Source organism: Rhinolophus hipposideros (genome assembly GCF_964194185.1).
Source record: "Rhinolophus hipposideros genome assembly, chromosome: 6".
Taxonomy (NCBI): domain Eukaryota; kingdom Metazoa; phylum Chordata; class Mammalia; order Chiroptera; family Rhinolophidae; genus Rhinolophus; species Rhinolophus hipposideros.
This window is the reverse complement of record NC_138052.1, coordinates 84,198,742-84,220,677: the sequence shown is the minus strand read 5'-3', so window position 1 is coordinate 84,220,677 and position 21,936 is coordinate 84,198,742. Positions and strand designations below refer to the sequence as shown.

The window sequence follows — 21,936 nt, the reverse complement described above, 5'->3', positions numbered from 1 at the left end:
TTTTCTAGAGGTCTTAAACATGTTTTTTAAAAATTGTAAACAAATCTTACCAGATTGCAGAAAACTTAGGAAATAGAGCAAAGAAAAAAACCCGTATTTTTATTACCTTTTACCCCTCTGGTATACTGACCTCCAGGTCTTTGAGTGTCTGCATTTTTTTAAATGGAATTTAAAAATTGTGATGTACATTTCATTTTTGCCTCCTGCCTCTCCTCCTCCCTACCAAGCATTGTTGCCTAAGCATTTTTCCATGTTGCCAAATAGTCTTCCAACAACTCCAACTGGAGAGTGTCAATGTGTGTGAGCTGATGGACGGGGTGTCCAGCATGGAGTGATCCCAGGAGGCCCTGGTGTTCTGTGGGGATGAAAGATGCTGACCTTGCCCTTTCTCTGTTCTTCCCACAGGTGGCTGCCCCCTGCATTCCTCCATCCAACCATGAACTGGTGGTGAGTGACAGTCCATTCCCTACACTGCCAGCCCCTCCTCCCCTGTTTCCTTTGTTCCCAGCTGCAGCTTACTTTAGACCCAAGCATGCTGGTAGCCCCCAAGGGTGCTGGGCGATTAGGTAAGGGGAAGGAGGGGGCCATATCCCGAAGCTGAAGCTGGACTGGGAGGAAATGAGTCATGAGGTCCCTTCTGATGGGTTGCAGGGCCTCCTATTTCAATCTGGAGACTAAAGTCCTTGGAAAAACCCATAAAAGGGCATCTCGGCCAGCCTTTAGGCCTGGCCAGGTGCCTGTTGTCCTGGGGCTTACAGGGTCAGGGGGTGGCATCTCCTTCCATCCGCCTGGCCCAGGGTCAGATACCCTTCCACTGAAGGCAGGGGGATGGATGGCATGACCCACAGAATTCATCTACCTGGGAAGTTGCTCACATTCAGGTGGTCTGTTCCATTTCCAAGTTTTTTGGCTGACTCTGCTTTCCTGCTCTCTCTCCAGGTCCCCTACTCTTCCCTTCCTCCCCCAGTCTAGCTACTAGAAAAGCATGGGCGGGGGCAGGGCTCCTTTGAGTTGTGGGCTGTGGAGTGGTTTGCTACAGACTGATCCCAGCTGCGCTAATTGGAGTCTTGGGAGCTTTTCCTCCATGCCCTCTCACTGCCTTCTTACCCTTCAGAGGTCCCTCCTGCTCTCTACCCACCAATGGAGGAAGGCAGGGCCCTGGAGGCTGGAGGGGAAGGGGTCGAAATGTGTGCAGGTGTGTGCGTTTGCACGTGTGCATGTGGGGAGGTGTATCTTGGAGGGCCCCTGTGGGCACAACCTGATCTGCTGGTGCGGAGGGGCTGGTGGTGACACATGTGGGTGGGTTCTGGGGGAGGGGGCAAGGATGTCATGGGGCCCAGGCAGTTGCAGGTGTCCTCACACCTGTGTGGTGACCTGCTCAGCCTGGATACTGGAATCTCATTCAGGCCACCTGATCTTCTCTCCTCCAACACACATTTGCCATGTGGCAATGGGCCAGTTTTGCCCTCTTCGTGGGCCTCAGTTTCCCTTTCTGTTGAAGAGAGGGATTGAACTAGTTGCTCGAAAGGCCTTCTCAGTGCGGATACACATTCTCTCCATTCAGGCTCGTTAATGGAAAAAAAATAAAGTATGTGTTAGTGCTTGTGACTTTTAGATGCCACATGAACCCAGAGCAGTGCCACTGCTCTCTGCCCTCCTGTCTAGGCCCTGCCGAGCTATTTCCCTTCTTTGCAGGGGCCCTTCTTCCCTGGTCTCACTGGGCTCAAACCCTTCTGGGCTGCAGCTCTGCCCAGCTGTGCTGCTCCAGATGTCGGGTGTTATTCGCACAGAGCTCAGTTGAAGGTCATCTGACAACAGTGGGGGTGATGACCGGGTGCTTCGGGGATGAGGCCGGAGAGCAGGCCTGGCTAGGAGCTGCCAGTGACAAATCTCTCTGGGATTTCGGAAGGACACCCTTGGAAGGCTGGCAGGAGGGGTGAGGCAGGGTGAGTGGACAGCTCATCGTTCCAACCCAATTGCCACTTCGCCCCTGAGAACACAATGTCCTTGGCGGGTCTAGGATCGCTGGGGGGTTTGGGGTTTAGGGAATCTCCAGGCAGAAGGCAGATGCCTGGCTGCTGGGAACCTCATGAGCTTCGTTTACATGAGGAAGGGTCAGGGATTGGGGCAAAGTGAATAGGTTGGCATTCCAGCTGGTGGGATTGCAGTTAGCACTGGAAGGGGCTCCTGCCTGAGTGACTTCATGGAATCTTCCCATCTCTGTGACATGCCACACCTGTGCAGGGATCCTGTCCTTCACGGAGGTGACACCAGATTGTGCTTCTTCAGAACCACCCCCAGTAGTGGTCAAGTGCCTGGGAGTTAGACCACCTCCCTCTGCGTCCCTGTTCTCCTGTCCCTGGGCGTGTGACCTTGGACACATTGCTTAACATCTCTGGGCCTCACTTTCCTCTCTGCAGATTGGGAGTTAGTAATAGGACCTACCTTGGAAGGTGAAGAGAATAAAAGGAGCAAATTAACCCATTTAATTCATCTGTATTCGGAACCCTCCAATGGCTGCCCACCTCACTTGGAATAAAAGCCCCAGGTTCTTCCACTGGACTGCACAACCCTACAGGACAGGTTTCCTCTCTGACCTCATCTCCTTCGAGAAGATCTCTCCCTCACTTACTCTGCTCCAGCCACCTGGCCTCTTGCTGATCTTTGAACATAACCAGGCAAGATGCTGCCTCAGGACCTTTGTATGTGCTGCTCCCTCTGCCTGGAATACTTCCCGCCCCGCCCCGCCCAGCAGTTACCTGCAGGACTCTTTCCCTCCCCCAGGGCTTACTCAAGTGTCAGCATTTCCCTTCCCCTAGCATCCCTATCTCCCTTCCTTTTTTCTTTGCGCCCGCCCCGCCCCCCGCCCCCCCAGAATGCATCACTGTCTGATATGCTAGGGTCTTACTTGCTTGTCTTGTTTAAGAGGCTCCCCCTACACCAGCATGTAAACTCCATGGTGACAAGGGATTCCTATCTGTTGTGTTCATTGCTATATGCCCACTGTCTGGCATACAGTAGGTACTCAATGCACGTTCATTGAATGTCTGGAAGAAAGGTATTCAGCTGGATGCCTGGTACAGATTAGGGGCTCAATAAACAGGGCAGCTCAGCTGTTGCTCTTATTCCTTGCTGATGGGCCATGGGGGTCTATTAAGAGGGCTGGGCCTCCAGCTGGGCGCTCTGTGTTGTCCCTGGGGAGTGGGAAAGTGGCAGGGGGGGAGGGTACCCGGAGAAAGTTTGGCTCTCCCCAGAGAGCACTCAGCACCTGTTTCCTCACAGCGGGTGAGGCAAGTGCTCTGAGCAGGTTCACAAGAGGGAGGAAAGGGCGGGCTGTATTTTTCCTTCCTTTTCCATTCTCTGCCTGCCCTTCAGCCTCTGTGGGACTGGTCTCTGCCTTCCCTGCCCTATCCCTCTGGCTTCACACTGTGTGTCTGTCTGTCTGTCTGTGTTATGTTTTCTCTATGTCCCCAGCTCACCCATCTTGCTTAAATCCGACCCTCCTGGTATCAAGAGCATCATCTTTGGGCACAGGATTTTGGCCTAGCGTCCAAACACATTTTCCTGCCTGTGCCAGGCCAGCCAGGGCAAAGTGGCTTAATCTTCAACCCATGTTTTCGTCTTACTTAACAGACGTAGCCCAAGACCTTGGGTGGAAGGGTCCTAGGGTCCACTGGTGGGGGCAGGATGGAGAGGGGAGAGGCCTTGTTTGCCACGGACACTCCTGATCCTTGGAAAGAGCTGAAGCAGCTTTTCTCAACTTCTGAAAAATAAGAGTCAAAAGGAATTTCCCTAGGGTGATAGCCAAATGGAGTGGCCACCGAGGTCGGCCGGATATTGAACCCTTCTGCACATGCAGCCTGGCATCCAGGGGACCTGGGCTGGGAGAGACAGGCCAGCCCCGTGGAGAATGCTTGAAATGTCCTTGTGAATCCAAAGTCAGGGTGGGAGCCTGTTGAGGAAGAGGTGCATGGGGAATGGGAATGCCAGGTTGGTTTCTCTTATAATAGTAATGAGAGCAATAGGAAAAATTAGCCCTTGTGTGGAACTTTCCATTTGCCCACCTTCATCTGAAAGCTTTACACAAATAAACTCATGTGTTCTTCACAACAGCGCAGTGAGGCAGGTGCTGTGATTATCCAGCATCACAGAGGACCTGAGGCCTAAGGTCGCAGAGATACTCAGTGGGAACCTGGGATTTTGCCTCAGCTATCTGGCACCTCCCACGAATAACGACAAATAATGACAAACGTCACTCTTACTTTTCAAAGCCCTTCCCTTGACACTGGGCCATGGAGCCCATGGTGACTTGTGGTGAAGTGTTTAGTCCGGGCAGGTGTGAACCCATCCTGGGTGGGTGGGAGGAGCACGTTGTGTAGAAGAGCAAACAGGCTCCGAAAGGCTAGGTGACTGGTTCACAGTCATGTGGTAATGGCAGGGGCTGGGTCAGGAGTCGGGTTTTGGAATCCTGGTTCTGCTTTCTCCCCAGATACCCTCTATGCTTGCTGCTAATGTAAATACCTGAGGTTGCCAGGTGGACGTCTTCTGGATTGCTTCTAAACAGCACTAGCCAGAAGTCTACCTAGCAAGCTGTTCTCTTTGCCAGTGGGCCTGGGATTTCGGGGAGGGTCTCTCCATCCATCTGTCTGCCATCCATTCTACTAACAAACATTTCCTGAGCACCCATCTGGTGCCAGACACTTTTCATGATGGGGCTGCACGCAAGGCTCTTTCCTACCAGAGTGCCAGGCCTTCTAGAAGGCAGGTGGGCATGGATCAGGCACAGAGCCACAGGAGTTGAGAGGACTTTAGATGCCTAAAGTTTAGATTTGATCTAGTCAAATCCTGCTCTTTTTCAGATGAAGAAACTGAGGCCCCAAGATGTTTAAAATCTAATTAACTTTTTTACTGTGGTAAAATATACATAACATAAATTTACCGTCTTAACCATTTTTGAGAGTACAGTCGGTGGTATTAAGTACAGTCATGTCACTGTGCAACCATCACCACCGCCACCTCTAGAACTCTCATAAAAACAAAAACCTCTGTACTGATTAAACTTCCTCTCCCGCTCCCCCTGGCAACCACCATTCTACTTTCTATCTCTGAATTTGATGACTCTAAGTACCTCATATAAGTAAGATAGTACAATATTTGTTCACTCACGACTGGCCTATTTCACTTAGCATAATAACCTCAAGCTTCATGTGTCAGAATTTCCTTCCTTTTAAAGGCTGAGTAATATTCCATTGGATGTGTGTATAACAGTTTGCTTATCCGTTCCCCTGTTAGTGGACACTGGGTTACTTCCACAATTTAGCTATTGTGAATACTACTGCTATGAACATGGGTATGTAACTACCTCTTTGAGTTTCTACTTTCAATTCTTTTGAGTATATGCCCAGAAGTGGAAATGCTGGATTATATGGTAGTTGTATTTTTGATTTTTTTTTGAGGAACTGCCATACTGTTTCTCACAGTGGCTGTGTCATTTTATATTCCTACGAATAGTGTGCAAAGGTCCTAATTTCTCTAGATCCTTGCTAAAATTCTTTCTTTCTTTCTTTCTTTCTTTCTTTCTTTCTTTCTTTCTTTCTTTCTTTCTTTCTTTCTTTCTTTCTTTCTTTCTTTCTTTCTTTCTTTCTTTCTTCCTTCCTTCCTTCCTTCCTTCCTTCTTTCCTTCCTTCCTTCCTTCCTTCCTTCCTTCCTTCCTTCCTTCCTTCCTTCCTTCCTTCCTTCCTTCCTCTTTCTTTCTTTGTTGTTGATAGTAGGTATCCAAATGGGTATGAGGTTTTCAAACGACTTTCCCAAGGTATCCTAGTGTCAGATTTGGGCGAGAAGTCATCATACTGCCTCATGGAAGAAGAGAGGCTGTGATGTTAATTGGTACATTAACCCCTCAACCCTGGCACTGCCATCATAGAAAATGGCTAGGGGTCACTTTAGTTAATTTGAACTCCAGGCCCTGATGAATTTCATTCTAGAATACAGGGTGGGCCATGGGTGGCCATCTTTGGGAGCTTCTGGGAAATGGAGCAATGCCAGGAGACATGAGCCCTAGAGAGCCTTGATTTTCAAAGAAGAGAGCCAACTCTGGGCATTGCTTTCCAAAGAAGACCCCCAGAGTGGGGAGGGGGGTTGGAAATCCCAGTTTGTGCAATAGCTGGAGCAGCTTAGTCTGGAGAAGGAAAATAAGGGGCAGGTGCAGAATGGGAGTGAGAACACGTTGAAGGACGAATGGGCTTATTTTCTGTTGCTCCCCAAAGCAACAGTAGGTGGAGGTTCTTATAAAGAGGAGGAGACCTGGGTGTAAAGGAAAGCTCTCTAACACGTAAAATGGCCCAACAGGGCTGTCTGGGGGAGTTGCTGTGTGTCACTGGAACACATACTCACCAACACTTGTTAGGAGTAAGCGGGTGCTGATGGAAGGTTGCTTCCCTGGGGAGACTTTGGGTGGACGTCCTCAGGGCCCATTGAAGTCCTGGACGTCAGGGCACCCATGAATGTGCTGACCACTTCCTGTATCCCCCTCACTGGGAGAGGTCCCAGTTGGGTGAAGAGCCTTGCCCTTGGGACCATGCTCAGTGGGAAAGAGAGAGACAGCTATACTGTGGAAAGTAATTAGGTCTGACTCAGGAGTTCTGACTGGAGTTAGCCTTGGGGTGCAGGGAAGGAAGCAATCAGTTTGTGCTGTGATGGTGGAGGAAGTCTGCCTCCAAGTCCAGTTAAGAATTTGAGCAAAAGAAAGAGAGGAGGGAAGAAGGAAAAAGGGCCTTCCAGAAAGTGGCAGGGCTGAAGCAGAAATGGGGGAGGGCCTTAGTACAAATTAGCAAGCCTAACGGGGGCTGGGCCAAATCCAGTACCCTTGCTGGGGGTCAGGCAATGTTGGGGGGGAGGGCAGGCAATGTTGTCTTACTTTGGTGGCTCTGGTTGGGGTGCTGGTGGGAGCAGCCAGAGTGTGGAAACGGAGGTGGGAACGAGTATGGCATGCATGGTGGGCAGCGAGGAGGTGTGAGCAGAGGCTGCAGGTAGAGGAGAAAGGGAAACACAGTGGAGTCCACCCCAGGAGGAAGGGGCCACATAAGAGAGGAGTCCAAAAGTCAAGTTGTAGAACTTGAACTTGAATTGAAGAGCCAAGCACTGAGAGCCATCATGAGTCCTTGAGTGGAGAAGTGACCCAAAGCAGGGTTTGAGAGCCGGGAGTCAGTTGTTAGCTGTGGGATGTGGCTAGATGGGGAGGGTGCTGCCAGGAGGAGGGCCAGGAAGGCCAAATAAGGCTGGTGCAGGTACTCAGCATGGGGTGGAGAGGTTTGGGGAAGAGGGGCCTGGAGGAAGGCTCTACAGAAGCAGACTCCCAGTAACCTGGCTGATGAGGAGAACAGATCCAGTGGGGAGCCTGGCAGGAGGGTTGAGAAATATTCCAGCCTGGTTGAGGCCAGACTGGTGAGTGGGTGTGAGCTGGGGGGTGTCCGAAGTTGCCCAGCCTCCGCCGGGAGTTGGGTGCTGGGACCCTCAGGGTGAATTGAGGAAGGCCTGAAGACAGGAGTGGGCTTGCCCAGGCCCCTCCCCAGAGTGTGTGTGTGTGTGTGTGGGGGGGAGGATGCAGGGAAAAGCAGGCATCACATTCCATTTAATCACATCCAGCTTGTTCTTTTTCTCTGGTGGCCTCTGCCTGCCTGGGAGAGGATATGGCCCCTGCAGCGACTTCACCCAAACACTCAGGAGACCGAGGCTGCTGGTTTCCCCTTCCACCCTGGCCAGACCCAGCCCTCGGCTCTGCGCCCTCCCTCCTGCGCCTGACTCTCATGCTCCCATCAGCTCCCCCTTCTCAGGATGGTGGGAAATAACATGTGGCGAGGGGTGAACACAGGCTTTGAGGTGCAGACCTGGGCTTCTATGGAGCTAGCCAACCACCCCGGAAACTCAGTTTCCTCATTTGATTCAAAGTGCTCCTTCTGCTGCCGCTGCTGCCACTGCTGTAGTTATTTTTGTTATCTGTTGATAGTCCCCCTAGGCAGGCTATGGGGTGTATAATGTGCCATCCCTGCCACACCCCCTCTAAGTGCCCAGTAAATGGCACTTCCCTGCCTTTCTTTTTTGCTTTCAGCCCCCTCCCTTCATCTGCTTAGGGTTCTATTTTTGGAACAAGCAAGCCTGGAATAACTTGCTCTGGGTCCTGGGGCTGAGGACATCCCAGCCCCCATGGCCCTACCCACCAGCTCCCTTCCCTTCCTGATAGGCAGTGCTGCCCATGTCCTCATAGTTCGTCGCCATGGCAGTAGATGTGATGTCACGGGGTCTTTTTGGCATGAAAAACTGCCTGGATTCCAGGCCTCCCAGGGGGTAAGAGTGGGGAATGCTGGAGGGATGGAAGGGGGGAGGGTGTGAGGAATTTCTGGACGGAATGTTCCTCTGCAGGCTGAGTCTACATTCTGCGCCAGACCCCCTCCCCCCAGCCCCCAGTTTGGGCACCTCCCCCTATCCTCTGTGGCCCTCTGCCTTTTCCTCCCTCCCAAACAGCTGCCCACAGATACATTTTTTCCCCAGCCCACCCTCCCTGCAGGCCACCAACATGTCCTACTGTGTGAAACTCCAGGCAGTCGTCCCAGCCACCCCAGCCTCTGCAGAATGGCTCCTCCTGGGGCCCACGCAGTTGGCGGTGGGCATTGGGAGGGGTTGCATGTCTTTTTTTGGAAAAACAAATTGAGGAAAGGATGTGCAGCTTCCCTTATCCATCCTGTGGTTTACAACCCCTCACATTCAGGAAGTTCTCTCTGATGTCTGATCTCAGTCTCTCCTACTGCAGCCCATTTCCTCTTCTTTCTATGGAAGTGCATTGAAGACATCTCTTTCTCCTCAAGACCTGAGGCGGTCAGTCTTTAAGTCACAGAAAGCTTGTTCCCGATAGGAGGGCAGTTGATTTAAGTTGAATGAAGATCTTCCCCAGGGAGAGGAGACAGAGCTTGAGGGGATACAAAGAGCAGCGTTCAAATACCAGCTCTCCTACCTGCCGACGAGCTGTGTAATCCTGCGCAAGTTATTTAATCTCACGGACCCTCAGTCTCCTCACCTGTAAAATGGGATACCGCTGACCTTGAGCACATTGGTTATTAGGGTGCTTGTGAGGAGAGATGCTCATGAAGGTAAAGAGCCGAATGCTGTGCCCAGGGCTGCATCAGCACTTAATGGGGAGTTGTTAGTGCATTAACATTATGAAAAGGCATCTCCAGGCCAAGGCCAGGAAGATGCAGGCCACTAGGCAGCCAGGGTGCAAGATTTGAGGAGGCATTGCTCTCAGGACAGTGTGGGCACATTTCCAGCAAATTGAGAATGAATGCTTCCTTAAGTTTCCTGCCCTTAGCGTCTCATCCCAATCCCTGCCTTGCTCCAGACTCCAGGGTTCAGTTCTTAGAGCAGAGTGATCCACGAAGAGCAAGGCTTAGCTGTCTGGTGCCACGAGGTCCAAACTCTGCCACCTGTGCCTGAGCTGCATACGAGTTGTCCTGCCTGGGGGCAAGGGGCATTCTGGAAGACCCCTGGTGAGGCTGTGGTCAGCTGCTGTCAGTTTTGGAGAGACTGGGTCCTTAAGATCCAGGTTTGTCCTGGGACTGGGCAGTGGGTGGGCTCTATTTGCTCTGTCCTTATGCAGCTGAGTCTCAGGGGGAAGGAAGAGAAGACCCATCAGGGACCCTGAAGTGCCCAGCTGCCTTTGCCGACAGGCTGGCTGGGGACTGGCTGAGGGGCAGCGAGGTGAGCTCAGCGGTGAGCTTTACAAGATCTGATGCCAACCTCCTGCCATGAACCTCACTCTGAGAGGCTGGGCGAGTCATACCTCTCCCTACTTCAGTTTCCCCATCTGTGAAATGGGGAGGGAGGAGATGAAATCTGAAGTCCCTCCCAGAGCTGATGTTCTGAGGAATGGTGTACAAGGATGGGTGTGGGGAGTGTGTGTATATGTGAGTGTGTATGTGTGTGTGCATGCACGTGTGTGTCTGCATGCTGAAGGTAGGGTGACGTCTGAGGCCTAGTGGGGCTCTACTGGTCTTATAGCTCTGGGGCTGCCACCTCAGGACATCACAGCTCTGGTGGCCTGACAGCTTTCCTATAGCATACCCAGGCCTCCCTGCGGGGCCTGGGGCAGGGTGGCCTCAGGAGAGATCCACCCTCATGTTACCAGTCCCTTGCCTTTTTCATTCCCATTTGTCCCAGAGCTGGCAGGGCCTGGGAAAACAGAGAAGCAGGACTTCAGTCCCTGGAGGGCGAGGGTAGAGGAGAGGGGTGGGGAGCACAGCATGCATACTGGGCCATGTTTGCAAACACTGCAGGAAAACACTGGGTGTTTAGGTCAGGAGGGGTTTTTGGAAATTTTTAGCTCCTCAGAAAGCATCCAACCAGTAAGTTGAAGGCATCTGATGGCTGGCAAGTGTCTTCCTGTGGCCGGCCTCCAGCTGGCACTGGGGAAGGGGTGGGGGCCAAAGGGACGGTGTTCAGATGATTGCTGGCAGGGAGAGAAGTTTCTCTTGCACTGCTGAGGCCTGTGGTTTCTAATATTGACTCCGACTCCCTGGTCAGCTTCGTGCCAGACCTGGGAGGGGTGGGGCAGGAGGGTCAAGGTGGGGCAGGGTGGGCCCGGGGAGGGCCTGGGCCTGGGGAGTATGGGGTGGGGAGGATAAATAACTGCTAGCATTTACTGAGAGCCTTCTGAGTGCCAGGTCCTGTTCGAAGTGCTTTGTGCTGCCCTGCGTTTGATTCTCACCACAGTGCCATGCAGTGCTGTTGAGGGGCAGTCAGGACGAAGTGTGTGACCTGCTTAAGGTCACACAGTTAGCGATGGAGAGAGTGCGGATGTGACCCCAGCGATGCTGATGCTGTTCGCTTAGACCAGTGCTTCTCAAAGTGTTATCCCTCGACCTGGAAACCTGTTAGAAATGCACATTCTCGGGTCTCGCCCGAGGTCTACTGGATCAACCCTTTGGGGCAGGGCCAGCATTTGTGTGTCAACACAGGCGATTCGAAGGCACACTCAAGGTCAAGGCCCCCTGGCTCACACTCTGCTCTGTGGGGAGGCAGAGTCGCGGCCTCCGAAAAGGCTGACAGGGCTCTTCAGGGCCTGTCATGGCCTGGGCCGGGCACTTCCTCCTCAACTTCTCCATCTCACCCCAGTTCTGTCCTTTCTGAGCCACCCAGTCCAGGGAGGCTGGTTCAGCAGAGGGAAGAGTGAGGCTTTGAAGTTGGGGGTGTTGGGTTCAGAACTCAGTTCTGCTGTGTGGACTCTGCACTTGGAAGGTCCCTGTGATCTGCCCTTCAGGAGTGCTCCTCCTCCCCTGGGTGGGGGGGCAGAGAAGAGGCAGTTCTCCAGCCCACGGGCTCTCTCCACGGGAGTGTTACATTGCCCCGGACCGGAAGAGGCGGGTGGGGTCAGAGGGCCAGCATTTTCTGGTGGGCTTATTTGCCCCCTGCCCAGTGGCATGTAGCTCAGAAGACGGGGCTCTGGGAAGTGGCTGGGTGAGGATTAGGGCTGGGCTTGGAGGGGGCAAAATGTGACATCTTTACTCCTCTAGAGCCATCCTCAGACTCTACGTGAGCCGACCTGGGGGCTGGGGGGTCGCTGATGCACCTCCCCACCTCCTACCCTGATCCTGGATGCTGTCCTCCTTCATCCATTCCAAACTGAGTCGGCCCTGAAGTACTCAGGAGGTTTCATCCCCTGGAAGGAAGTTTTGGCCTCAGCCTCTGGTCTTCTAGGCAGTAGGGGTAAAGTCTGGGCCATTTCCAGAAAGAGCGCCATTGTCTTCAGCTTAGCCAACTTTCTTCCTCCATGTCCGTCTTTGCCCAGTTCTCTTCCCTGGGGCCAGAACCTTTCAGAGGTCATTCTGTCCATCCCCGTCTTCAGACACAGACAGCTCACTCCTCAGGCCCCGGGGATGGGATTGAGGCAGGTGTTACCTATTTTGAGACACTTGTCTTAACCGGGTCCACGCTTATCTTGCCAAACGCTTGTTTCATGACCTTGACTGTCAAGGTACTCGTATCCTTCTGTGTGGCTCAGGGGCCCCTTCAACCACTTTGCCTAGTTGGAAATGGAACCCTAGAGACTGTGGTCAGGAGGTAGCCTAGAATGGGAAGTTTCCCTCCTGTTTTGGGGGAGTCCTAGGAGCCCACTTTTCAGGATGCCTTTAGCAGGAAGCACTTCTGTTGGTCTGGGAAGGGGAAGGGTGGCAGCAGGGTGAGGGAAAGGATCAGTCCACAGGTGTTTTTTGATGGCCTGCGATCCATAAATCACAGTCCTTGGCATAAGGAATATGGCAACTGAGTTGAAAAAGTGTTGCTTTGAATCTGGTTTGGAGGCAAGTGGGCTAAGAATCAGAAATAAAACAATAGTTAGGGAATAAGACATGTTCCCATGATGAGCTTATTCATACGCTAAGGACCAGATAAGTGGCATAGACAGTAAGGCTTATTGGAGATCAAGTGGGAGAGAGAATTCTCCTTGCTGTGGTGTTCAGGGAGGGCTTCATGGAGGAGGAAAGCTTGTAGGAAAAGAGGGGAAGCGGTTTCAGAAGCAAATGCTTGGATGTGGGAATAAGCAAGGGGGTCTAGGGTGGTCTGGATGGAGCAGAGCTTTAGGGCATGAAAATTGAGGTCTGCGAAGGGGCAGGGCCAATGGTGGGGGGCCTTGAAAGTCCACTGAAGATTTAGGACTCTGGTAGGCCTCTCACCCCGGCTGCTGCAATTTTACACAAAGAGCAAGAAATGCGGAGCCCAAGGTGAGGCTCAAATCATGTTGTCCCCATTAGCAGTCCACGACTTTGGGCGACTCATTTAACTTTTGCTTATCTGTAAAGTGGGGCTCAAAGGTGATAAAGGTACCTGTTTCACTGGGTTCCTGTGAATAAATGAGCTGGTGTCGGTGAAAGTGCCTGTCATGTAGGAACAAGAGTGACTATTACTTTCTCCTTGTTCCTTTTTGAGGGGTCGGTGACTGAGTCAGAGGCCTGGGTGAGGTTTGTCAAGCTGGATGTTTCTAGTACCTATAGGACGTTTTTCATTTTCCAAACTGTGCCTCCCAAGCTTGGGACAGCCAGGTGACGTCTGAGTCTTGGGTTGGCGTCACGTCCTGCCTCAGGAGGTATGCTGTCCCTCACGGCCACCAGCCCCGGAGAGAGAGCCAGTCCAGGGATGTTTCTCCTCACACTGTTTTCTCCCTTTCTCCGCAGCCCATCAACACTGAGAGTGTACCAAAGAATGTAGTGGACACGGTGAGTGGCAGTAGGCGGGGGTGGCGGGGAACAGTCTGGGGAGGCTGGAAAGAGGAAGATGCATTTGGGGAAAGTGAGCAGTTGTGTTTGGGGACATCCTTCTGGAGTAGATTTGGGGAACTTGGGGGAAGTGGTGGGGACATGGGTGACATTGCAAACAGGGCAGCTGACCAGTCTTTGTTCAGAAATGGCTTGCTGAGGAACTACGCAGGCAGACAGAGCGGGAGAGGCAGGGGTGGGAGTGCAGAGGGGAGGTCAGTGGTTAAATGTGGGCCTCTTTATTAAATATGTAGAAAGTGAGGAAGCCAGGCAGATCTTTCCAAACATCTTTCTGACTTAGCAGAGACAATTTCCTCAAGGCTGCGTGGAGGAGGAAGGGAAGAAAGTGGGTGGATCCTGCAGTAGGGAAACCGAGCTTTGCTGCTGAGAGGTGTCTCCTGGCAATGGCCCACACGAAATAATGGGCTTGGAGATGGAGGGCTTGGGTTGAAATCCTAACTCCTCCAAACTTCTAATTGGATGGCTGTAGACAAGTCTAGGGCTTATCTGTGCCTCAGTTTTCTAATCTGCAAAATGGGAATAATAATATCTCCCATAAGAGTGGTTATGAGACACAGAAGAGGGTTTGGTTAGCTCTGAGGAACCTTTAGTGGGGAAAAAAATAGTTAAGCAAACAACCAAGTCACCCCAGGCCCTTCTGCCAACCCTCTCACCCCCACCCCTACTAAACTCAGCAGGTGAAACACCTGGTGCCTATTGATTGCTTTCCTTGACTCCCCTCTCTGACTGCCTTGTTTCTGTCTCCAGGGAGAAGGAGCCTTCCGGGGTGGAAACACACGGAAAAGCCTTGAGGAAGACGTAAGTGTGGGAAGGGGGCAGAGAAGGATGTGGCCGGGCCCCTGGTGCCCAGAGGGAATGGTGGTGGGTGGGTGATATCTCTCTCCTGTCTTAGTTGGTGGGGTGTCCCTTCTTCCTCTGCAGAAGGGCAGGTGGGGATTTCCCAGCTCCGTTGCTGAGCTGGGGAGGAGGGGATGCAGTGGTGAGCAGCCCCCAGCTACTCACATACTGAGCTGCAGTCTTGGCCTTGACCTCCCAGCTCAGCTGGATCCAGAGCACATTTGTACATTGCTTTGCTCTGTGAGTTTGTCACCAAGGTAAGGGCGAGGAGGATGGGCAATCCTGTAGCAAGAGGGACTAAGGAGAGATGAAGAGGGACTCCTGAGTCCTTGGAAAATCATCAGAACTAGGGGAACTGCAGGCTCCGCTCCATTGGAGAGAGAAGTCTTTGAAAATGGCAGAATCCTCTGTGTGGCTTAAGAGCCACTGATTCAGGAGGAAGCTGAAAGGTAGGACAAGCTGTCCCACCATGCTCCTCCTCCCACCAATTTTTGGTGGAAGTCAAGGAGCAAATTCCTTTACTGAAAGGATCCCAGAGGAGGGCAGAGGGGCTCTCCCAGAACCCTGCTGTGAGCAAAGCGTGTGTCTGGGCTTGCGCTCACAGCCCCAGGGCAGACACCTGACAGAGCTGGGCCCTTCTCTGTCTTCCCCAGTCTTCTCTGACAATTTGCCCCTCGGCTGGCCTCTCCATCCTTGTCCGCTCTGATCTGCAGAGGAACAGGGAGTGGTTTTGGCGGTTGGCACAGGGGGAGCTGTTGATGGCATGAGGCCCTATCATCTGACAGCTGCCTGACCCATGGTGGGGAGGGCCCCAGAGGGAGGTGCTGGGGCAGCAGGAGGCAGCTCCTGCAGGCTGCCAGCCTCACTTCTGTGGTGAGCCCACTGCCACTGCCATTGCCACTCTGCCCTGGGGCAGCCCTGCCCGGCGGTGTCCTCCAGGAGGGTCAGGGACATGCCTCTCAAACTAGTGGGGAAGCCTCTGTTCAAGGTATGAGTGGGGCACCGTACTGGGGTGGGGCCGTTTTCCAAGCGTGTGATGTTTCTGGGTGCGGGGGAGAAATCAATCTTTCGTGTACCTGCTACTGAGAATTAACAGGCTCAATGCACACAAAGCATATACTATGTGCTCAATAAATGGTAGCTATTCTTATTACTGTTATTTTGACTGAGGGCCAGGAGCTGGACTGGGTATTTTTTAATCCCCATGACATTCCCTATGGCAGATGCTATGGCCCTATTTTGTAGATGAGTAAACAGAGGCCTGGCGGAGTCAATAACTTGATGAACGCCTTTTTTATTTTTGCCTCTTCCTGGGACCACTGCTTGCATCTGCTGTTACCCAGGACTCTTAACTCTTGGTTAGGGGACAGGGTGATGGTGTGTGAAGCAAGCCTTTTAGCCAGTGGTTTGGACACTCTTATTAGTCAAGTCCTAGAGCTGCTGCTCCCATAAGCCCAGCCTGGGCGAGACAGATCCTATAAGCCTGCAGTAAGATAGAGTGAAGTTAGACATCATGAAGAACTTTTTGACATGAGGGTGTGTCCTCTTGGTCTTGGGCAAGAAAAAGGTGGCCATTGAGTTGGGACTGGAGGTTTATTTTAAGGAGAAAGTGTTGATCTAGGATGAATGTGTGTGTGTCAGGGATGGGTAATGGCTAAGCAGATTCCAGAATGGCCTATGTACTGCAAAGGAGAGGAAACCTAATTTTTAAGGCTCTCAGACACCTATTCCAGGTTGGGTGATCCTGGGTCATGGAGTCAGTCCCCTGCCAGCCTGTAGGCTCTCCTGCAGTCTGCCCCAGGCGAAGGGACCCATTTTCGAGGCGGCATGATTGAAGTCCTGGGCCTGCTGTTGTGAGAATGTGCCTGTTTGTTGAGCTGTTTTCCTGTATCTGGCCTGCGGCCCAGGACTCACAGGGCAGGAATAGCCATTTTCCTCTGACGGATTGGTGTGTAGTGGAGTTTGTGGATGGTGTGCTGTGTCGCACTTTGTTTTGGAAAAATCCAGGCTGGTGGGCAGGAAGGAGAGAGGAAGGGGTGTGGCTGGAGGGGCTGGTATGGATGTGGGGGGGGGTGGCCATAGACCCAGGGGAGGTGTAGGAATGGGGATGGGCCCCTGACGTAGGTTGGTCACCAATCTCGGGTTGCCTGACATGGCCCCCCTGGTGTTGCTTACAGACCCTCCTCTCAGCTGTGCCCCTAGGGACTGGGGTTCAGGAAACAGCTTTTCTTTTGGTTTAGAGCTGTTGTGTTTGGTCTGTGGGCCTCAAAGGAAGGCAGGACTCTTCCCATACAGTCATTGCTCTAAACCAACCCCACCCAAGTTCTGGCCTTCCCGCTTTTTGCTGTACAGCGGCGAGGAGAAGGCGGATAACAGAGCCCAGGGCCATAGTCCTTGAGCGCTCAGCAATGCCTGAGTGGTGATCAGCAGCGAGGACCAAGGCAAAAAGAGTTAGCTGAATCTACAGTAGGAAGGGCAAGGGTTAGATACAAGGAGGAACTTCCTGATAGTAAGAGAAGTAAGACCCTGTTTGGGGGAGGCTGTGGAGTTTCCTTTTGTGTTGTCCTTTCAGCAAAGGAAAGACTATTTTCGTGACGATGATAGGGGAGAGTTCTTCTTGGTGCCCAGGGAGTTGGATCAAAAGTCCTCTTACTGATCTACGGCTTGGGAGGGGCTGGAAAGAAGTTCAAAACCATGTGGGTAAAGGGCTTTGAGAGCCTCCGAGAGAAAAAGAATGAGATTACAGGCAGACAGAGAGCTTATTTTTCTTTTTCAAATAAAATCTTTGTAGTATTCTTTGCATAGCCCTCTGGTAGTTTTCCCTAAGGGTTCCAAGTGGAGCAGGTAAATCATGTGAAAGCACATGGGACTGGGCCGGACCCATTTTACAGATGGGTCAGTGAGACCAAGGGGCTTCTTCTCACAGGGCTCCGTTGATGAGTACCTTTCTTTATAGAATATAAGCTCTCTGAGGTCACGGGCTTCTCCTCCTCTGGTCCCTGGTGCCGAGAACATTGCCAGGCACGCAGCCGGTGGCACTCAGTGAAGGTTTACTGCATGAGGGAATGAGCACGATGCTGGGTGGCAGGGATGACCACATCTCTTCACTGACTCCAAGCCCTCTTGAAGAAGGCCTGCATGATGAGGCACGCTGGAAGGCGCCGTCTCTAGCTTAGCCTTGTGTGTGAGGTCACCTGTGTTTTTTGGAGCATTAGGTTGTGTTTGCTCACCCCTACCCCACCCCCAGCCCATTTGTGGTTTTCTGGTTCTCCCTGTGGCTCTGTGTCCACCAACACTCAGACGTGTCACCCGTGCACGTCTGCTTTCTGCCAGCGAGTGTCACATGCCCCCAAGCTTTGCGGAAAACAGGAAGCCCCGTCAGTTAGAGGGCAGCCCAGTGATTCATCAGGGGATGACCATCCAGCTGTTGGTCCCCATACTCTGTGGTGGGGTCACTGTCCGGGGCAGCTTCCTCCTCTGCTTCCCCTCCCCTGGCCGGCCTGGTGGAGCAGAGCGGGCTTGGACTTTGTCTTATCACCTCTGGAGGCGGCATGGCCAGACTCGATCGAGGCCAAGTTTTTATTTATCTTCCCTGGCTTTTTTTGGGGTGGGGAGGCTGAGGAATGTGGAGTGTTGTAACGCTGGGAAGGGGGGTGGGGAACCGGGAGCCAGCTCTCCGGTCCTGCTCATCCATCTCACCCCTGCACTATGACGGCTTCAGGGTCCCCTCTGCTCCCCTCAGCTCCCCAGTCCCCTTGCCAAGCCCATCTCAGTATCCCATTGTCTCCCTGTGGCTCTCTGGGCCTGGACCTGTGGTCCTGGCCACACCTCAAGCCTTGGCTACAGTTGTGGCTTCCAGTTGTTTGAAGCAGCTGTGGTGGCCCTCCTCCAAAAGTGGCTGTGGATCAGCAACAGATGAAAACCAAAGGGCTATTTATAGCAGGGTGGCCCTGGGGCCTGGAGCAGGGCCTGGAGCAGGGCCTACGGCCTGGGGAGGCTCAGTGACTCCTGGTCAGGGACCAGGGGAATGGAGATGGATGAAGTGTTGGGTTTCTGCGTTCCTCTGGGTGGGTAGTTTTGGAACAGCTTGGTTTGGGGCTTGAAAACCAAACACAACCCCTCCTTCCTGTCCCCCCCACCCCATGCCTGACTCATGCAAACCCAAGTCCTCAGGGCCAGGAGAGCTGTGGAGACAGAGAAACTTTTCCGCCCCGACAGCCCCATTTGGCTGTTTCCTCCTCCTGCTGCCCGCCAAGGCTGGGCTGTTCAGAGCTGGGTGGGAGCCCAGGCAGAGGGGACTCTGGGCACAGCCTGCTCACGGGCGGCTGGATGGAGAGTCCTCTTCGCGGGGGCTGCCCAGACTTTGGGCTCAGCTGGGAGCCAGGCCTCCCAGCCCACCCACTCCTACTTTGTTGGCACTGCAGGGTCTGGAGAGGGCTGAAGAGGGTTCCTCTTCTTGGGGCCCCAGTGGTCAAGCCCGAAGTCTGAGGCTGAATCCTGCTGGTCATCAGGACTTGGGGGTGAGTCACTGTTACCTCAGTTTCTCCTTTCCTTGGCAGATTGCGGTCCTGTGTCCTCTAAGAGGTGCTTGCAACTTGGTGGTTGGGAAAGGCTGGTTTCCGGGAGGCCCAGGGATGTTTGGAAGATGCCCAGTGGGCTCAGAGGACTCCTGTTGGGCTCAGGATTCTAGAAGTGGGCGTCTGATTCTGCATCGTGTGAGGGGGCTGAAAGGATGGGTGGCAGCTGGTGTAGAGGTGATGTGGGGTTTGATTTTCTATAGAGTAGGAGGTTTGGTTATATCTCTAACTGCCCTTTTAATTGTAAGTGGCTTATATATGTAATTCTTTTTAATCTTCTACCAACCCCATATGGATTGCCCCCATTTTACACATGACATTACAGAGGCTCAGACTCGTTAAGTAATGCCAGGCTGCCCGACAGGGGGCTGTGGGACTCTGACCCTACACTTTGGTCACTGTACCATCAGGTGCCCTGGGATGTTTTGGTCAACAACATGGGTCCATTTGCCTAGTTTTGTGCAAGTAGACAACCCTGGAAATGGGAGTGGCGAGAGGGTAACAGACCATGGGTGGTGGGAGCATGACTTGCTGCCTCACTCTGCTCTCGGTTGGTACACGTTTTGCCTGGCTGCTGTCGTCTCTAAACTTTTGATTGAATGACTCGGTGTTGCTGCTTTCAAGGAGAGGAGGAGGAAGGTTTAGAGTCGGACAGAGGGGTACCATCACTCACCTTTCCTTCTTCCATGCTTGCAGGCTATATTTTCCTCTCAGGGTTACTATGATGACGGCCAGTGAATCAAGATGAAATGGGTTTCCGTCAGTTTAGTAACTGTTTTATTGAGTGTGTACTCAGTGCAGATGGCACTAGCCCAGGCGTGGTGCAATTCTCAGCATTTAGGATTTCTTCCTTGCTGGGGGAAGGACAGTCTGTCTCTTTGGGGGCTCGCGCACACGCTGGCCCACTCATGTGGAGTTGGCATCGACTGCTTTTGGCTTTGGGTTGCTTTGTTGCTGGGCTGTTAGGGTGCCTGGGCTGGAATGTTGGCAGAGAAGGGAGAAGACTATCTGTGTTTGCCCACGGGCCTGACTGTACCCATGGACAGCTCTCTGCTTGTCTCCTCCATAATGTTGCTACTCTTCTCTCTTTCCCAGGGCTCCACCAGAGTCACCGCGAGTGTCCAGTCCCATCCTAAGCCCAGGTATGCCTGGTTTATGGGGGGCAAGGGGTAGGGTCATTGGCAGTGAGGTCACTGTGGGTGTACCCCGTAAGTCATGCCTTTGGATGTCTGAGACCCAAGTCATAAAGCAAGTGGTAGGGAGAATGGGCAGACGGGAAAGCCACAGTGAGAGGGTGCAGGTAGATGTCCCTTGGAAAGGGTGATGTTTTGAGTTCTACCTAGAAGCCAGCCTTGATCTGTATTCTTTTCTCATCTACTCTTTGTAATAACCCTGCAAGGTAAGTATTTGATTCCTAGTTGGCAGATAAAGAAGCTGAGCCTGAGAGGTGACGTTAAAGGTCACAACAGGAGACTCAGTGCCTTGTGATACAGACACTCTTTTCCCTGCATCCAGCTTCCCTGGTTCTCTGGCTTCGGCCCTTCCCTCTCTGCCTCACCTTCACCCTTGAGGCTCCTGAGATGAGTGAGAATCTGGCTCCAGGAAGATGGGCCCCAGGCAGAGAAGGCCTGGTGTGTGGATGAAGCCCCTGGCAGATTGGGGCCCAGCTGCCAGCTGACCACAGATCTGAGTGGTCCTTTGGGAAGATCCTCTCCTCCCCCTACAGCCGAGAACCACCTTGGGATGGGTGGGTCCAGAGTGCAGTGCTGAGAGTGTCTGGGTGGTGGCGCTGTTCTGCATGGCATAGGCAGTGGCCTGAGGCAGGAGCCCCACCTCCAAAGCTGCAGAGAGAAGCTTATCTTAGGGATGAGGCTTGGCTGGGGCTCAGAGGTCAAATTTGTGTGTGCTCTTGCTGCAGCTGGCCCTGCCATTACCACCATGGAGAAGACTCATGTCACCCCTGGCACCCCCATCTTTAAACCCCATCTGCACACTTGGGCTCAGAGTTAACTCTGGTGGGGATGTGGATTCTGCCCCACTTCTCGGCGTCCTGGGCTCCCCTCCCCAGTGCCGCTCTATCGCTTTGAAATACCCCAGTGGTATTCCTCTCTCTGCTCCTTCAGTCTCAACGTTATCCTGCTATGTGAAAGGTTATCAAAATGGAATATGAGTGTTGCCCACCTTGGATAGAGAGGGTGAGCTGGTGATGGGGTAAGGAAGTGTGGGGGTGAGGAGCTTGTGAGGTCCCCTTGAAGCTACAGGTGGGCTTCCGAATGGAATTTCATTGTCTGAAGATCCATTTGCCCTTCCCATCAATATTCCAGTGGGCACCCTGGACCCTCCCCCTGGAAGAGAATCGGGCTGAGGTGTCAACATTGAGCCTCTGCCTCCTCTCATCCAGTGCCCAGTCCTGGGGGCTCCCCATCTCTCGGAGGAGCTCAGATGGCGCTGGGTTGTCTAGGGGCCACCTGCCACCGCAGCAGCATCAAAAGCTCTGCGCCCTCTGCTTCCTGGGCCCTTAGAAATAGGGGAGGCCACGGCCACAAAGCCGATCTGGCAGCGGTGGGAGCTGTGAGATGGGGAGAGAGCCAGGGAACAAAGGGCAGGAGTCGGCCTGCCTCCGGCCTGCCTCCGGGGAGGGCTGGAATGTGCGCTGTGGTCTGGTTTACCTGGAGTCCAGGTGAGCGAGTCACCTGAGCTGCCCCTTCCCCCTAGAGGCCTCCCCGCCCACTCCACAGCTCAAGAGCAGGGAGGGCAGCAGAAGGCTCAGCTCCAGGAGGCTGGAGAGCACCCAGCCCAGGCTTTCCTTCCTCTTCCGGAGCCGTCCCTGGATCCTTTGAGAGACTTTTGCCAGACCAGGTGGCCACAGTGTGTGGGAAGGCAGAGCAGGATCCGGGATTCCTGGCCGGTTCTGGCCCTGGCTCTGACTTCGGGGATCGAGGGTGAAGGCAGTGCCAACAGGATTGATGGCAACCTAGGATTGGTGTCATCACTCTTTGGTTCTGACGTGGCCCGAGATCCCTGCCAACCCCTGCCCAGCTCTCTTCTGGCTGGCCTTGGTGGCTGCTCAGGCTTTGCCACGGGGAGACTCTGGTCTTGGCTCTAGGTCAGGGAGCAGCCGAGCCCCCTGGGTTGGATATGAGGGCCACGTACAGTGTGCAGGGGGTGCAGATATCCGGACCTCGCCCTGCAGGCGCTGGGTT

General features: G+C 53.3%; 1 protein-coding gene across 14 annotated transcripts in view; it reads left to right on the top strand.

Moving 5' to 3' along the window:
- The window catches only part of TNS1 (tensin 1), a gene marked incomplete at its 5' end in the record, with an annotated part of 224,568 nt that overhangs the window by 111,403 nt on the left and 91,229 nt on the right, over positions 1-21,936 (top strand). For 8 of the 14 annotated variants that reach the window (XM_081051648.1, XM_081051644.1, XM_081051646.1 and 5 more), the window contains 5 exons: positions 406-447; positions 13,218-13,259; positions 14,067-14,117; positions 18,581-18,676; positions 19,829-19,875. In XM_081051648.1, coding sequence (XP_080907774.1) covers positions 406-447; positions 13,218-13,259; positions 14,067-14,117; positions 18,581-18,676; positions 19,829-19,875 — 278 coding nt within the window. The remainder of the gene's footprint in view (positions 1-405; positions 448-13,217; positions 13,260-14,066; positions 14,118-18,580; positions 18,677-19,828; positions 19,876-21,936) is intronic. The other 6 variants (XM_081051649.1, XM_081051645.1, XM_081051641.1 and 3 more) reach the window with 1 other exon arrangement.